A 17,413-nucleotide genomic window follows, 5' to 3' on the forward strand; every position below is an offset into this window, starting at 1 on the left:
AATGTAGTTACATGGGTCATGTTAGTCCATTGTAAACCGAAACACATTTTGTATAGGCCAGGCTTGTTATTTCTCTTGCTGTACTAGGAAGAAGTGCTTAAAAACTCAACTTGTTTTCACAGGTAGCAGAAGAATGAAATCCTGCGCTCGTTTTGAAGAATCATGAGATGGAAATAACCAAACTTAACCAGTAAGTGGAACTGTTTTGCTTCGTATTAATACTGGCCCTAGAGAACTTGAGCCTGGGAATTTTGGTATTCGCCCAATATCGTCTTACTTACAAGGTTAATGTTATTATAGCTTAGAAGTTGTCCTAAGTGCTTAGGAACTGCCCTTCAGTGAGCAGCAGCACAATTTGTCTTTCAGTAAAGCTGAGGGCACAGGGGATGAGTAAGGTACTCCTAAGCTGCTTCTCAGCTACACTTCCTGGCACGAATGGTGTAACTACAACACAGTGTGGTATGGCAGGGTTGTGTTTTTAAGCACATTCCTCACGGATCCGAGTCTCACAGACGGTAGACTGTGTCAAACAGGAAAGGGAGTGCAAACGCCATCCAGCTGTCAGCATCTCCACCTGAGCTTTTATTTACTTTCCCGTAGGATGTCAAAAGCCTCCATCCTCCTACATTGCCTGGCGCCCTGCCGGGCTTTTATGACCCTTTGTTCTGTGCTCTTGGTCTTCATATCCCCATTCTGAGCAGACGCTTCCCCAAAAACCTTGGTCACTCCTAGCAGGAATGCAAAACTGGCGCCGCTTCTGGCGCGCAGCCATCAGACGCATCCACACCTTTTTGCGGAATGTTTTTTCAGTATGTGGTAAACCAGGTTATCATCCAAAAAGGACAGGTCATCATCAAAGGCTGTGGGTCTGCAACAAGCTTGCCTCACTTTGTCAGTGACTAGTTTTTTCTTTCTGGTTAAGTTTTTTAAAATTTTGTCATAGGTGGTCTCAACTGCATCACAAGATCCACTGCAATACCGGAAAATTAGCTCTTCTTTGGTTTCATATCCCAAATCCAAGTCGGTTACGTTCAAATGTATTTCTGTTAAGACACATCCTCGATTTTTGCCCTTTTGACCCCGCCTTCCCTTTTTGCTGGCATTCTCTATGTTTGTGGCTGCGTTTTGTCGGTTTCTCTCCCGCTTAGTGAAAATTGGAGTCTGTTTATCTGGTGACCTCCTCAGTCTTTTAATGGTGGCTTGAATAAAGTCCACTACTTCATCAAACTGATCTGGATAATCCTCTGGCATATTAGCTGTTGGGAATGAGAGAAAAGGCTTTGTCACACATCAGTTGTCATTAACTTTGTCCATTTGTGGCTCAAAAACCTTAGACACATGCAAGCTGCTTTGCCCATCACTTCTGAGCACACTACCAGAACCCTCAGAAATTAGGGAGAATTTGGAATGGTTTAGATCCTCACGGAAACTCACATGGATAAAAATAAATGAGATAGATATTTATGTATTTCTGTATAGGTAGCTGATGGTGCTTGGTAGCACTCCAGCACATCTTTCAATACTGAACGAGCTCTGTCAAAATCGAGGGAAGGAAAGGCATGCCATGATATAAGTATTAGCTAATGGGTGGATGAAGCTACTGCAGAGAGGTCATACAGGCTCTTCCCAGCAAAGCAGCAAAAGGACAAGGTTTCCTTAAAGCAACTATGTGATTATAATTGTTAATTGTTGTCTTTTCACACCAGCAGCGGTTAGTATTGCCAAAGCCACCTATTGACAAGGCTTTTGGGCAGGACACAAAGAGGAACTTCCTGGGGTACCAGGCTGAGCTATTATTCCTGGCTGAATGACTACTTTTTCACTGCTTCTAGAGGATAACTATTATTAGAGCTTTTGAAAAATTTCTCATGCAAGTATTTCACATCAGAAGATGCTGATGAGACTGAGTAGAAATAGGTCAGAATAGAAGTATTATGTTAATTTTAATGGGAAATGTTATTAACACATTTTCTTTTTATGAAGTTAAAAGGTCTATTTAATTTTTCAGTTAATATATATTCTACCAGTGATAAATTATTCAAGTAAATTAAATGCTGAAGTCAATGAAATGTTTTGATACTAGTAGAATGAATCTCTTCAAGGAGGGTGAAATAGAACGTGTTCTGAAATGTTCTCAGATTTCAGCTTTTCAGCATGATTCAGAAAAAAATAACATTTTGAAATCTTTAAACTTCCCATGGACTAAATTCCTCAATGTGTTCTGCTTTACTGAATACAGTGATTTAATGGAGGGTCAGGCTGTCAACAGCCTGTGTGTAGGTGCCCTCATGTTGTATTATTAATGATTGTCTCTTAAACATGTAAACTACATTGCAGTATTGAGATTTTTTTTTCTCATTCATTGTGCCAAAAATCCAGACTCGAGGACTCACTTCCTTTGCAGCAAGACCTAAGAGGATGCTTCTTTCTGTACTTAACTCCTAAGTGCCCACCCATGTAACAGACCAGTGTCATGCACCCGGCCCTGCATGTATGGGAGCTCCATCTCCAGAAGGACCCCTACAAATATCCCAGGAACTGCAAACATTAGGAAACATGATACCCAATGCAGTGGACGTTGGTTGGTACCTCCACTGAGCCATGAAGGCTCTCACTTGGTCAGGTGCAGAGACAGGAAAAGCTCCTTAGGGAAAGGCTCAGTGCTGCATTTCCCTAATGAGCACTATAACAGACAGGAGCTCTGATGGGAGACTAGGCAGTGCAGGTAGCCAGCCCACACGCAGCGGCATGGACTCTGGTGACAAGAGACAGGAAGACATGAGGCTGCCTCCCATTGCCTAGCAAAGGTGCACCTTCAAATCCTCAACAGAAGCACTGAATACAGAGGAGATGGAGACAGCAGGATCTTAACTCTGCTAGTGCAAAATTCTGCTGAAACACAGTGTGATGGCACATAAGGAAGAACATGGACCCCTCCCTGAAGCAGCCACACCTCCAGAGGCCCCGCTCCATGGCAAAACAGTGATGCATCAGAAGTATACAGATTTTCATGGGCAACTCCAGTAAAATAGTATAGATTGGTACAAGAGTAATGAAGGCAGGCAATCTTGTATCTTCATATAATAAGGCTGGCACATGGGAAGCAGGGTCCTGTAAACGTAGAGTCTGGGACTGGGGAAAGTGAATCACACTTTATTTTACCGATATACGTGCTAAAGGCAATGATCTCACAGACCAGTGGCCGTCAAAAGACATGAAGCAGGGATAGCTGCTATCTATATAACTATATGGGACCTGAAGAAGGCAGGACCCTGCACGGAGCCCCACATTCCTGTGAAACCAATGGTAAGTGCACCCTTCCTGCACCCCTCTGTGATCACTTCTGTAGCAGGTACCAAAATACCCACTATGAGGCATACTTACTGGAGGGTGGTAGCTTGGATAGATGTGTCCATTGGTTGCACCACCCAGCTCTGCTGCAGGACAGGCTGGTCTGCCTACATCATACAAATACTACCCTACTGAGCAAGGTCCAGGTCAAGGTGATGGATGGGCTACATTTCTTAAAAGCAAGAAGGGGTAGACACGTTGCCAGACTCAGTCAAGCAAGATGACCCATGTGAAGACAGCACAGCCCCCATTGCTGAAGTACAAACTTGGCCCTGGCAAAGAAACGGATGGAGAAGGGCTTGGCAAGAGGCACTTGTTGCTGTGGGACTGGGTGTTTGGGTTTCTTGCACAGAAACTAGGTTTCTTAGGTGACAATCCAGTAAGGGAAGGATGTAGCCCTGAGGAGATGGCTCTAGATGTGGCATTCTCCACTCTCACCTTTGAATTACCCCTGTCATACTACTGCCACTACCCCAGCCCACACTTCTGTCACATACTCCTGGCCCAACCCTTGTAGCAACAGTATGATGCAATGAGACATTGGGTATGGAGAGTGAAATACAGCCATCAAGGAAGCATACTAGGGTTTAATGGAATTCATGCAATGGTCAATCATCAAGAAAGGGATGGGAGATTGTTACAGGGAAACCCAACCTATACATGGAAATTCTTGCCTGCAACCTTCAGCCTCATACTTATCCCAAGCCTGGTACGATGCCAGTGCAGTAAGGGGAGTAAGTGTACCCCACCTAAGAAGGGAGAAATAAAACTGTGGACTACTTGAAGAGATAACAACCCAACTAGGCACATCATTTTTAAACTGCCTGCAATTCAGGTGAAAAAATGTCACCTGCCCCTGAGACAGTGCTGTATGTGGGTGTCTACTTTGGTTAAATACTAATCAGACAGTTACAGGGTTCAAGCACTGTCCTGCCCAAGCCAATCCAAATATGCCCTGGAGGGTAGATAAAGAGGAAGAAAGGCCCATATTGTGGACTGTGTCCCTGCTCAGAGCCCACGTTGACTTCTGTGTGTTCATGTGTGATCACTGCCCCAGCTGCACCAAGGGAGCTAAGGTCACTAAAAGCCTTCTGCACTGTGAGTGGCCTGTGATATTTAAGGTGGGGAAAACCAGAAGATGGGGTAACTGGCAGCACGACTGATCCCGCTCATCTCACTGGGTCTCTAACACAAAACATGCAAGACGCGCTCCAAGCTGTAACATGGGATGAGGTGTGTGTGGCCAATACATCTGATGGAGCTGGAGATCCCCGCTCAGCTCATCCTCTATCAGGCCACTTGGGAGGCTTACTGGGAGGGATGCCAGCACTGTGAGTAAGATGAATGCCAATTTTGTGTCTCCAGGGTAGACTTCCCCTTCAGCTCAGGGGATTGGAAAATATCCCAAGCAGATATACCCAAATCTGTCAAGAGGACTCCTGCACTGCTTTGTGTTAATGTGGTGTGCCCATGTACGCGCATGTGCAGTTGTAGGTGGGCAGACACTGACCGAGGTCAATAAGTCCAGCATATTTTCTCAAGTGGAGCTCCTCCCCCTGTTCCCACCAGTTCCCTAATATCACCTAGGTACCTTGTGTCTCCTCCAGTGATATAATCTCCAAATACTGGGGGTCACTGCTGCATTATTGGGCTACCCAGGGAGTCCTTGCAAGTTGCAGCAAGCAACAACACCCTCTATCTGTGGAGCCCCAAACCAGCCATAATCAATGAAACAATGCTCTTTTTGGCACCTTCCAACTGGACTGCCAGTGTACCCCAACTTTACTTCCATAAGTCAGCACTGTTCAAGGAACACCTCCAGTCCCTGCAACCAACCACCCTCTCTCTGGCTGGTACAACTCTGAATTATTACACAACCCCACAAAACCAAGTTTCAACGCACAGTCAGTAGCGTGGGCCTATGCTCTTGGTACTGCACGAAGTGCAGCTGGACCCAGCAACCACTGAACCATGGACCCAAGCAATGGGGCTCATATTGATTGGATGTTGCTTGCTGCTAATTTTCTGCTGCTTAATGAAGCATAGCCATCAGCCTGACTAGAAAGAGTCATTAGGAGCGGTTCATAAGGGTTTGAAGGAAACCTTGACAGCTGGGAGCCATGTGAGAGTTGACTTAGCAGCCTATGCCAAGGTGCCAGTCATGGCTCAGTAGGGATATTCAGCTGCCCAAAAAGTATGGGTGCAAAGCCTGAGAACCCAAACCAAAATGCTGTAAAAAACTGCTGAAGTAGGACCCTTGGCAACCAAATGGAAATGCCAGCATTAACACCAGGCATGACGGTTTGAAACAAGAGGTAAGTGCTACGGAAGCTACCAACAGACATCATACGTGAATAAGCAATAACCACTGACCGAGGACTACAGACCGTAAAAGGCTGATGGACAGAAGGGAAGGTGGAGAAGACTGACAGCAGGATCACACTATCCTGATGGGCACTTGGTAGACGTTCTCCAGGGATTCCAAGACCTCTCTGCACCACAGCCACCACATGCTGAGCACTTGTTTGGTCTCTGCACTGTGGTAAGTGCTCCTGGGGGCGAAGGGGGAGCTGAGCCGAGCTGCGCGGCCAGGGAACACTGCCGGACTCACAGGGGCTGCCTTGGCATCGAGTGTTGGTTTGTAACCTGAACAAAGCCACTCGAGAGAGGGTTTCTTAGTTACCCCTCCGTCTCCAACAGTGTTTAGAAAATGTTTATAGTCTCAGAATGAAGGTCAACAGCTCAGCAGTTTTGCTTCTCTAACACGACAAGGACTGTGCTGACTTGACTGTGCAGCAGACAGCTTTTTGTGGGGATCTCACACCCCCACGAGAAGCACGCACTATTATCCCTTCCTGTAACATACACAGTTTGCACATGTGTGTATGTGTGTTGTATTTACACACACATAAATATATCTAATTATACAGACACATTTTTTTTCAAAACAAACTAGTTTACTGACAACACTTGCCTTCTGGTGGAAAAGCTGAGAGAACGCATGACAGATGCCTGTCACACTGTACAAAGTGCCAACAGAAAATGCTCAGATACTACGGCAATAAAAACAGTAAAGGTCTCTGAGCAGTAGCCTCTGCTCCCAGGCTCCAGAGTATGAAGGAATAAGAATTTAAAAAATCCCCAAGGGGGCACATGCACGCGTTTTCGCATCGCCTCTGCCTACCACCCTGGCAGCAGGAGTGTGGGGCAGGCAGCCATGCCCGCGGGAGCTGCGGCCAGCATGCGTGTCCCGCTCCAGCTCATCTCGCTCTCCTGCAGCTCCCTTCCACGCTCCCTCTTTCCGTGCCGTGCCAAGGACCTGACCACCCAGGCAGGAACAGGCAGAGACTTCTCCTCTGGTGGCAACCAGAGCATAAGTTTGCTTTCCAGCACTGGAGCATCAAGAGTGGAGGGTATGGACAACAGCCCATGTGCCAGGCTGCCTCTGGGCACCTTTTCTGTCTCCCACGTCCAGCTGAACCAATGCTCTTGATCCACCAGGAGTTTCTCACATGACCAGAAAATGAATAAAAAAAAGCAAAGAAGGGAAGAATGAACTATCACAGGACTGGTGCACATGGGAATCTAGAAGAGTGACCAGGCTGGGGGCAGAGCTGGTGAACAGCAAATGTTCATAACTCCAGGAGTCAAACAAAAAAAGAAGAAATGAGACTCATTCAAAATACTAATTTAAAAACCAGTAATATTTGCATCTTCCACCTGCTGTTTGCTGGCTTTCTGAACCTTTAGGGCACACTCAGATTCTAGTTTTGACCCAACCTCTCAGGTTAGGAACATCTCTCTTTAACGCAAACTGAAATTCTTGCCTCACTGCAGCTCTCTGGAAGCTAAAGCTTTGACCTGCCCATCCCTGAGCACGGTCCCTGTCCTCCTGGCACTGCAAGAGCTGGCTGCACATATGGGTGCAGGATCCTGCCACCCTGGAGTTCTGCTTTGGGCAGGCAGAGAAACATACCTTCCCCCAAGCATCTTTTCTGCCTGTGCCCAGAGCCCGTTTGCCCGCTTGTGCATTTTCAATTCATTAGAGAGACCACGGGCCAGCAGGACCGGGATCTGATGCCTCCGCTTTTTAGAAACATAAATTATACAGCATTCAGATAGACTTCTATATAAAATAAGTCTAAATGAATATCCAAACCACACTCATCACATTCTCAAGAAAACAGTCTCTGTTAAGAAAAAAATGGAAAATTTATTTCTGTCTGTTCAAATGTGATCACAATTATATATTTTAAAACTATTCCTTTGATTTCATTAGCAACAGATTTATTTCAAAGCCAAATATTCCCCTGCAGTGGCAGTAACCCAGCATGGGAGAGTAAGAACCCCTCCGTTTGTACCTGACCACAAATTGATTTCAGTGGGAACAGATGGATCTCCAGATTTTGAGAAAAAAAAAAAAAAAAAAAAAAAAAAAGCCAGTTACCCGTTTTGGTGTTTGGCTATGGATTTAAAAGGCTAACTACTGTCTCTTCTGACCATGCTGCCTATTATGGCTTACAGGAAAAGCTTCAGTTCTATTAACTGCAAAATAATTATTTATATAAGTGACTTTTCCTTTTTGTTGTGTTCTTTTTTTTTAAAATCTCATAAAATTTGATGTTTTAGGTTATTTGAAACTGTTTGTACTTTATAAAATAGTTTTCCATACCGATCTCGGAAAGTGTAATCACATCACTGCAGCGTCATTTGACACTTTGCACATCCCACATTAAAGTGTTGTAACAGAAATCACGTAAGGAATACTAAAAATGATAAAAATTAGATTTTTGTTTTACATTGTAGCTTTTATGCACACATTCGTGGCAGTGTATAGCTACTACACCAAAACCTCAGGCCAAACATTTAATAAAATTATCAGGATATTTGACTTAAGCACAGCTGTCTTTCAATTAGAGAAGTTCAAACAGCAGCATTCAGACTCTCATTTAAAGTACGATTTCAAAGTTCAGGGGGGGTTAATCCAGCTCATTATAATGGTAAGCATTATTTAGAAAATTCAGATCCAGATCTGTGTTAGGATCAAATGTCCCTTTTTCAAAAACAGTTCTGGTACTTTAATCTAGGCTAAAATATTTTAATTTCCTTCCTTGCCTGGTTATTTTTCGTTTCCTCCAAAGTTATGCTCACAAAGATATTTCTTCTTAGATCATGTGCTAGTGGGAAACAGACAAATAATGTACCTCTAACAGTGACTGCAACAAATCACCCTCATTTTTTTTTTGTTGCTCATGAAGATTACTCTGATATACCATTTATTCATTAATTACTTTTCTATTTAGATTGCTCTGCAGTAGTGTTTTCAGGTATTTATTACAGTGGACATGCTCTCTCTGAATGCAGAATCCCTCTATCTCACACCACAAAGACACCCTTTAGGAGACCCTCGGAGTAACCTGTTCATGGAAGTATGACCTTAGCGAGGTTAAAATCACTAATGTGATGAACATTTTTCTTTGCAAAGTCAAAAAGCATCAACTGTGGTGGGGATAAGCCATTTATTTTATTGAAAATGAATTTTTTTTTTCATGAAAAACAAAGCCTATCACACAGGCATCAAAGCAAAGGTGGTGTTAAAATAGTTACGCTGAAAGGTTTTCAGGATTTAAACAATTAAAATATCACCTCTCTGAGGCATAACTTTGCTTCCTGCCTTGCAAGAAAATCTGTGGGGCTAAGACTGAAATAGAAACCAGGTGGTTGTGTCCATTAGGAAATAGAGCATCACGCACAGCAGGATCAGCTCATCCTTAAATGTTTAATACAGTTCTGGTTCACTACCTCACTCCCTGCCTCGCCAGTTCCCAAGATGTGCTGTGTCCTCCCCTCCAACTCAGAGAGCCCTTAGAAATGGAGCCTCTCACCAGTGTCACTTGTTTCTTGCCAAGGTAAGGTGCTAAGCAACCTGGAGGATGTCTCTGGGGCCGCTCACACCAGCCAGGTACGACAAGGCAACACTGGAAAAAGGCACAGGGTTAACCTCCCTGGTGCGCTTGCTCCTCACGAAGCAGCCAAGCTTTGCGTTTGTGGCTCACTAGCTAACCCTGCCGCTTCCCGTGTGTTGGGCACAAGGGCAAAACTGCAGAGCACTTCGTGTTTTCACACTGCCATCCTTGGCAGTGCCTCCCCTTGCATCCTCTGCCTGCTTTCTTGCCAGTATGAAATGCTGGTTCCCACCAGAAGAAAGGTGGAGAAACACGACCATCATAATTCCTGTCAGCTGGGGGAATTCCCTGAGAGCACAGGGAAAGAGCAAGGCCAGACGAACCAGGTAAAGTAAAGGAAGTAAAACTCTTCTGTCTACAAGAGTTTCTTGTTTTTCACCCGGTCCAGGCAAGGCTGTTCACCTGGGGCTGGATCCCTACTCCGGCCTCTCCAGGGTGTGCAAAGGAGCCTCTCATCTGGCAGTCAAACAGCAAAGGAGTAGCAGGAGGATGTGGTTTTGCCTCTGATTCAGAGCTTTGAAAAGCCAGCTCTGAGGCACCGAGGAGCAGACAGCTTTTTCAGTGGTCGCTCCTGAGGTTTTGTGGCAGCTCCTGCAGCAGCTGCCAGGAGCCTGTCTGCACTAGGGCATGGTTGTACGGGTACTCGAGCACCCACGAGGCAGTCTCTGCATCTGCAGAAGTTTCGGCATAAAGCAAGTAAAAGGGGGAAAAAGAAAAAGCAGCAGTGCCCTGCCTGAAGCCAGTGATGGAGCGGAGGCCAAACCCTGGTAAGGCGCATACCGGCCTGCTGTCTCCTCACTAAGGCCTTGTACCCCTCCAAATCCATACCGTACTGAGCAAATATCCAGCTTCCCAGTAAAACCCGGGTTTACACTTAATATTTGGTTCTGTCTCAACTCTGTGAGAGCCTCAAACGAATACCTATGAGTGGGACCCGAAACCTGTGGCCTCTGTGAGCAAGAACACATGCAGTCAGCTAACAGGCACGGCACTGAGACTTTATGGAGGAAATACTGCTGCTAATAAAAAGAAATTCTCTTTAGCAATCCTGGTGCAGAAGTGATCCAGCCCAGCCCTCGCATGACATCAGTAAAACGCCACGTCAGTCATCCAGCCCCACGTTGGTGCCAGCTCACTGAATGGGAACAGCATTCCGAAATAACTAACAGCAACTGTTCACGGCCTGCCTGGGCTCTTATGCTGCATCTCCCCTTGGGTTCCAGGGACGTTCCCAAGGAAGAAGCACAGGCAGCAAAGCTGCAGGAAGGGACCCTGTCCCAGTCTCTTCCCAGCAGGCAATAAGGCAGAGCCATCCGGGCAAAACCGTGGCTGAGGCCCCTCCTGTGGCTATCTCTGCAGCTATCAGATTTTGATCTATAAATAATAGGTGTTCTTCCACTGTTGCCTTTCACTACCTGCATTTCAATGCCTTTACAATAGGAATGATCTGAAAAGTTATAAAACTGCAGTTTGGAAAATGTTATTACTGTAATAACTAGTCTCTGGATCTAGGGCAGGGTCTACGTGCTCCGCTGCTGAAGGACTTGTGTTGGGATGCGTGGATGACGGCCTGCCAGACGGTGCTGGCGTGTGCTCAGAAGAGCAAGCTCCTTCCCAGCTGCTACGCTGGATCCACACCTCTCTGTCAGAAATTTCCTGAGTAATATCTGGTTTTGCCAAAGAAGTTTTACACGCTTGGGATGGGAGAAGAGGTAGTCCAGATGTTTGCATATAGCTTGTCAGCTAACAGGGGTACAAGTGGCTTGCGTCTAAAAATGTGGCTACCTGAGAAGATTTGGTATACTGCTGTAACACTGCCTGGCCCCAACGCAGGAAAACAAGTACTTTGATGTCACTGTTTGCTTCTTTTGAAGGCTATTCCTGTTCAATAATCATTAAAGCATTTGTACAAGTTCCACTGACTTCAAATAAATGTACCTGTAGGTTCCAGTTCAAGTGCTGTACTGATAGATACAGCCTAAATACCTGCTAATTCATACAATGTGGCTTCATTCCTTAAAAAGAATGCTGATATTTGAAATGCCTCACATAATTAATTTTCTGTCCTTGATCTTAAACCAGACATAATCTAATGTATATTTTGTGTCTTAATGCTTTGTTTGTACCTTTCTCAAATAAATGTTTTTGATTCTCTCTCTTTCCTCTCTTTGTAATCAGGACTGGATTTCCAAGAATCATTGAAATCCTTCCTAAAGTTCCCCTTACCAAATATTACTTGGTCAGAAACTACCACTGATTGTAAAAAATGCCCATTCTGTAGTGACAACCACTCTGCTGGCACTAATGTGGCAGTGGTCTATTTAGATGCCTGATGATCCTGAACATGCAATATTTAGTATTCCTCATTTATTACTTGTCATTAACTTACTACCTCAGAAGTATGAGGATCCACAACAAGTGTAGCTATGTGGGGTTTGGCCTATGTGTTACAAGTTTTAAGCTTCAGTTGCTTGGTCATGTGTGTGGGGGATGAAGACTGGGTATTTACACTAGATGTCCACCCTTGATCATCTGCAGTTGGGGGGGATGAGACTCGATGACCCCAATGGCCTCTCTCAGCCTCTGCAACTTTAAATATTTCAAACCTACTTTATGCAGTCCTAATCAGGAACAGTATAATTTGCAAAGAGATTACAACCTATCAATATAAGGATCCTCTTCTGGTGGCCAAATAATGCCTCTCCCATCAATTAATCAATAGTCACTACACAGCTGAATTCTTCATCCTTTCAAGATGGGTTTTGCAGCTTGACATCTGCAGACGCCTAGCATGGGGGTTCTAAAAAATATTGAAGAGACCTGTGAAAGGTGACCAAGAAAAGCATGTTCAGGTATGTTATCTAGCAATCCCCACCTGCAAAACATCTAAAAGGACCTACATTTCTACTGGGAAATTTTGAGGCCTCAAAATGGAAAAGCAGCAAAGACATAGGGGACAGGACAAAGGGTAGTGGCTTTAAACCGAGAGAGGGTAGATTTAGATTAGATTTAACAAAGAAGTTCTTCACTTTGAGGGTGGTGAGGCACTGGAACAGGTTGCCTAGAGACATGGTAGATGCCCCATCCCTGGAAGCATTCAAGGCTGGGTTGGATGGGGCTTTGAGTGACCTGGTCCAGTGGAAGGTGTCCCTGCCCAGGGCAGGGGGGTTGGAACCAGATGATCTTTAAGGTCCCTTCCAACCCAAACCATTCTGTGATTCTATAGCATAAAACTTTAAACAAAGGATAAATCGTAAAATGAGAATAAAACCATATTTATTTGCATTTCAGTCCTTTCCTTAAGTCCCAGAATACCCTCCACAGCAGTATGCTGAGTAGTTACACCTGAGACTGCAGAGAAATCTGCTTCTACGGCTACATGCATCTGGATTTAACCAGATGCTTCCTGTTCTTTCTTTTTCTAGAATTTTGCCCATGAACAGGCAAACTTGAATCCTTGAGATTTCCAAATGCCTAGATAACCTGACCTAAAAGCTCATGCAAACAAACTGTACTATACATATGCTGGCCCAGGGACACAGGTACACCTGGCCTGAGGGTGGCAGGATGCACCGACTGGACTGGATACAGGCAGACCAAGTGATGCAGTGTGGCACCTGCTTGGTGTGGCGGATACCGCTCCGATGCCCTGGATTTACTGTGCACGGGCTGGTTACTTCTGCATCTCCTGGGTCTCTTAGGCTAAAGCGCATATGCCACACCATAGGTGTGTTGAGCAGGAAAGTCTGGACAGAAACATGAGAGTTCTGGCTCGTAACACTGACTGTGCCTCATAAATATTGCAGGGAAGGAAATGCATTCTGGTGGAAATATAATTTAGTGCTGTTTTTGCCTTAAAGAGCCCTGCAATATCACTGCTTATTCTAGATACTTTCCATATTAGTTGATCATGTTGCAGCTAAATGCAGTAAATTAACATTAAATACCCTTTAGGAGGGATATGAAGACTTTTTAACAGAGGTATAACGTACACATAGCATGGTGTGTTGTAGCATGACAAACATACCAAAGGAACTCCAACAACAAGTGACCATTGATTTGCCATAGAGTAACTCACACATTACAATGAAAAAAACCACCTTTTCCTCCTCCTAGGAGCGAGAAGCCCATGGCGAGATTTTCCATTTAATTCTGTGTGCTTACCACTAGTTCTTACTAAAGATGCTCACTTGACGAAGAGACTATACATCACATCCTGGGTCTCAGGATAGCCCAGCCCTGACATACATGCTGATTGTGGCCGTACATCAGCAAGCAGTTACAAAATCTGTTTGCTGGGAATTGCATCTGAGTCAAATCAAGTGCTTGGCTCCCTCTGCACTGTCACGCTTCTGAAGCTGCTGACTTAGTATTTAGTTTATAATAACTTGGTTTATATTCTTTCTGTTCACAGTTGCTATTTAAGCTGATTGTGTCCTTCCCCCAGCAGACTGTAGCACAAGGGAAAGAAAGAAAGAAAGGGTTTTCTAAGCTTACAAACTCTACAGCTACTCTTCTTTGTGTGAAACAAGCTGTGCCATGAACACCAGTGCCTGAAACGCCTACGAACATTGGATTCAGCTCAAGTGCCCTGCATTTATAGAGGCTACTCTCACTCCAGCCTCCAGTGCACTAAAAAATACAGAAGACTGCAATTGCCAACACCCTCTGCCATCTCTAATTACTGCCCTGAACAGCAAAGGTCAGCACATTACACCTGATCAGCCCAGGAGGTTAGGACCTTGCCTGTAGGCTGGAACGAAGGAAGGTTTCAAGCCAATCTGAAAGGGATGGGGTAACATCAGGTGACCTCAGAGCACTTTGCAGAGAAAGCAATCCCATCAAATGAGAACACAAAAAGGTGTCAAGGGCCTGGGAAAACAGATCTGTGCTCCAGCAAGGTGTCTGGCCTGCCCTTGGGAGCAGGACTTGATCTCACAACCCTACTAACCCCTGCTGCAACCTGTGCACGGGACACCCGACCTCTCTGGAGGAAGAGCGATGCACATCTTGGAGCACAACTGCTGCTCCCCACCCAGCATGCACGGGGATGGCTTAGGGGAGAGCAGTGCACCCCTCTTTGAACGCATGCAGCACCCAGTCCTGCTCAGCACCCACACACTGCCCCAGACAGATGAGCCAACGCACGCAATGACGGTGCTCCCACCGCTTCGTGAGCTGCCTCCCACTAAGGTCGTTGGAGCAGATGACCAACAGTAGCCTCAGAGATATTAATACATGGCAGGTCCACCAGCAGATGAGCCAGGGAGCTGCCAGTGTGCCTGCATGTTCATGGCACACTGCCCTCTGCTTGTAAGGGAAGCCTTGAAGAGGAGAGGGAAGCCTACACAGTGTGGACGAGATCCCTCTTGTGTACATCCTTACATGTCCTTCCTGTGCTGAAGGGCACGTGCCACCAAACGGTACATGGGGAGGAAAAAAACATGTCAAAGACACCAATGGTGGTGACACAAACACAGTGCTGCTGTGTGCAGTGTGCCCAGAGAAGATCAACATCGCGGGCTCTGTGTTTGCAGACTGCTCTCCAGACACCATGCACTTTTAAATCAGCTAAAACCAGTGTAAAAGTGGATCAAAGTATTCCACTGCTCTCTTACAGATGCCTTTCTCCCCTGACTCATCCGACTTGGCAACGTAACGGAGAGAAGAGTTTCCAACTTTTGGGCTTGGGTGCTGCGTAAACCATGGCCATGCAAAAGACCGCAGGAACTCCCTGGGTTTTCCCCAATTTCTGTTGTGAAGAACAGCACGGCTTAACTTTCCCTTGGCAGCCAGACTAATCTGTTTGTGATCTGCAGTGTTAAGAGATTGAGACCAAACTACCAGCCCTTCCTCCAATGATAGCCCTGGGCAATGACCTGCCACCCAGCTCTGCTTGGCAAAGCCTGCATCTGTACCCTGGAACAGAGGTGTCTGGAAGAGGCTGTCTGTTGATACTGACATAGCTCAGGCAAAACACAGGTTGTCTTTCTTCCCACTTCTTGTTTACCCAATCTACAGGAAAAAATGTGGCAAGGATGAGAAGTTTTGGACGCTGGGAACAGGCAAGACCGCTACTGCTGCATGTCCCCTTCAGCTGCTTTGGAGAAACCAGCTCACCAGGAACCACATTCCCAGAACTAAGTTTCAGATAAAAGCAAGCATAAAACAAACGCTATCACCCTGGAAAGACAGAGCATTAATGCTCTCCTACCCTGCAGCTTCTGCCAGAACCACAAACTGGCTGGCAACGCTTTCGCCCTAACACTCTTCTTGCCACCGGCGCTGCAGCAAGCCTTTGCACAGCAAAGCCGATCACTGCCTTTTGTAGGATGGTACCTATCCTGCCACATACCTCGTCATGGAGATGGACATCATGGCATGTGACAGCCCTGCAGCCCTGGCAGGCTGGAGCCCTGGGAGGAAGCAGTTTTGGCTGATCTCCCTGTGTGAAGGGGCTGAAAGGATGTCAGGGTCTGCTGGTCTGCAAGCGGCAGGAGCCTGGGCTGAGACGTGTGGAGGCAGCAGCCTAGGCAAGGTTCCAGCGAGGGGAAATATAAGCAAGAAAAGGAAAGAGAGAAGACTAAATGGGGAAGGACAAAGATGTGTGTGCGGAAGAGGAGATGCATGTTGAGGAGGGGATGAAAGCGGAGTCTCAGCACACCATTCCCCACTCAGTGCCTCCACACTGCGTTAGCTCCGCAGCTCCCAGAGAAACCAGAGCGCAGCTGCCTGTGTCTGGAGCTGTGGCAGGCACAGGGAAAGGACATGCCTCCAGATAAGGAGATAAAAATGAATCCTAGTGACTGGATACTGTCTGTGTCCTACAGCGAGCTAAGCAGACAAGGCTGAGCAAGGGCAAAGGGAGCAACCTCCAAGCTGCGTCTCTGCCTTTGCTAAGTGAACATCTCCACAATTCATGTGAGTATTTTGCCACTTCTTACTGAGTCATATTAACTCTCACTTCTAAAAGCCACCAGAGTTAGCGTAACACATACCACTGCGAAAGTCCTGTATCTGCTATTGTAGGAGACCTATTATTAGCGAGGCATTATTATTATTATCTGTCATTTGGATTGTAAGCTGTTCTTACTGTGAGCCGGTTAATGTGGATTGCTCTGCATCAAGCTCATAACCCTGCCATTGCTACTCTTCTGTAAATTTCCATGTAGACACATTAATTTTGGAATGAGGATCCAAGGAGGACCTAAGGAAACTCAGCAGCACTCCAGGACATGTACAGTGCTGTGGAGCCCAGCCTCCATCAGGACTTGCGCCCACTACAGACAGTGAATAACGGCACTGGCAGGTCTGAGCAGGGAGAGGAGGCTGAAGTGGTGAGGAAGGAGTTTCAGTGTCTGTGCTGTGAGGTGCATGTACCTGATCCTCCTCTTGGCTCCTCTGCGTACAACCAACCTTCCCATCTCTTCAGGTTTTTCAACCAAAGGGATATTATGACTGCCAGGAAGGTAGGGCTGGGGCGGGGGAAGGGGGGTGGGGAGGGCATTGCCATTGCAATTGCCAACCCCAGGCTTCAGAGGATGACTTGGTTTGCAGCTGCTGGAGCCAGACGAGAGCCGGTGACCCTGCCTGGGGGAGAAGTGAGGGCAGAAAGCGGGGGAGTCCTTTCCTTACCCTGATGCCCAAGCAAAGGGGAGCAGGTTTAGCAAAGACAGACAGCAGTGGCTACAAAGGGGAATGTTTCTTACAGTCACTGTGCACAGCATAGGGAGGCAGCAGGCTGATGGGGGAGAGATCATCTTCAGGCCCCTCTACCACTGAAGGGGGCCCCTTGAGAGGCGTCTTACCGGTGGGCAGGGGCAAGGTGGAGACCGTGTTGAGCAGCACCACGCAGACAGCCACAACATCCCATAACTTCATCTTAGATCTCCTTCCAACACGGGCCCCTGGCAAAAAGGAGAGTCAGGGTTAGCCCCCAGCTGCTGTGCTCCCCCAGTCCTTCCCCCTCCCCAATGGCCCTGAGAGAAACCCAGGCAGCCCCATGCCCCAGATCAGCACAATCATGAGGACAGATCAGCCAGACCTGAGGACAGAGCAGGGGGAAACAACCTGTGCCCAGCTTAGCCTCCCACCCC

The 17,413-nt window shown here is 46.4% G+C and overlaps 1 protein-coding gene across 2 annotated transcripts; it reads right to left on the reverse strand.

Moving 5' to 3' along the window:
• Positions 1–716: 716 nt before the first annotated feature.
• GDNF (glial cell derived neurotrophic factor) lies at positions 717–17,198 on the reverse strand. Of its 2 annotated transcripts, none has more exons than XM_010124430.2 (2): positions 17,126–17,198; positions 717–1,256 (listed from the first exon to the last, which is right to left on the reverse strand). In XM_010124430.2, exons 1-2 carry the CDS (start codon positions 17,196–17,198, stop codon positions 772–774), a joined length of 558 nt encoding a protein of 185 aa, XP_010122732.2. In that variant the 3' UTR covers positions 717–771. The 2 variants fall into 2 exon arrangements, with proteins under 2 accessions (XP_010122732.2, XP_010122725.2); XM_010124423.2 differs by having other exon boundaries at positions 17,027–17,198.
• Between the last annotated feature and the right edge of the window lie 215 nt (positions 17,199–17,413).

Source organism: Chlamydotis macqueenii, chromosome Z (assembly GCF_036417535.1).
Source record: "Chlamydotis macqueenii isolate bChlMac1 chromosome Z, bChlMac1.mat, whole genome shotgun sequence".
Classification (NCBI taxonomy): domain Eukaryota; kingdom Metazoa; phylum Chordata; class Aves; order Otidiformes; family Otididae; genus Chlamydotis; species Chlamydotis macqueenii.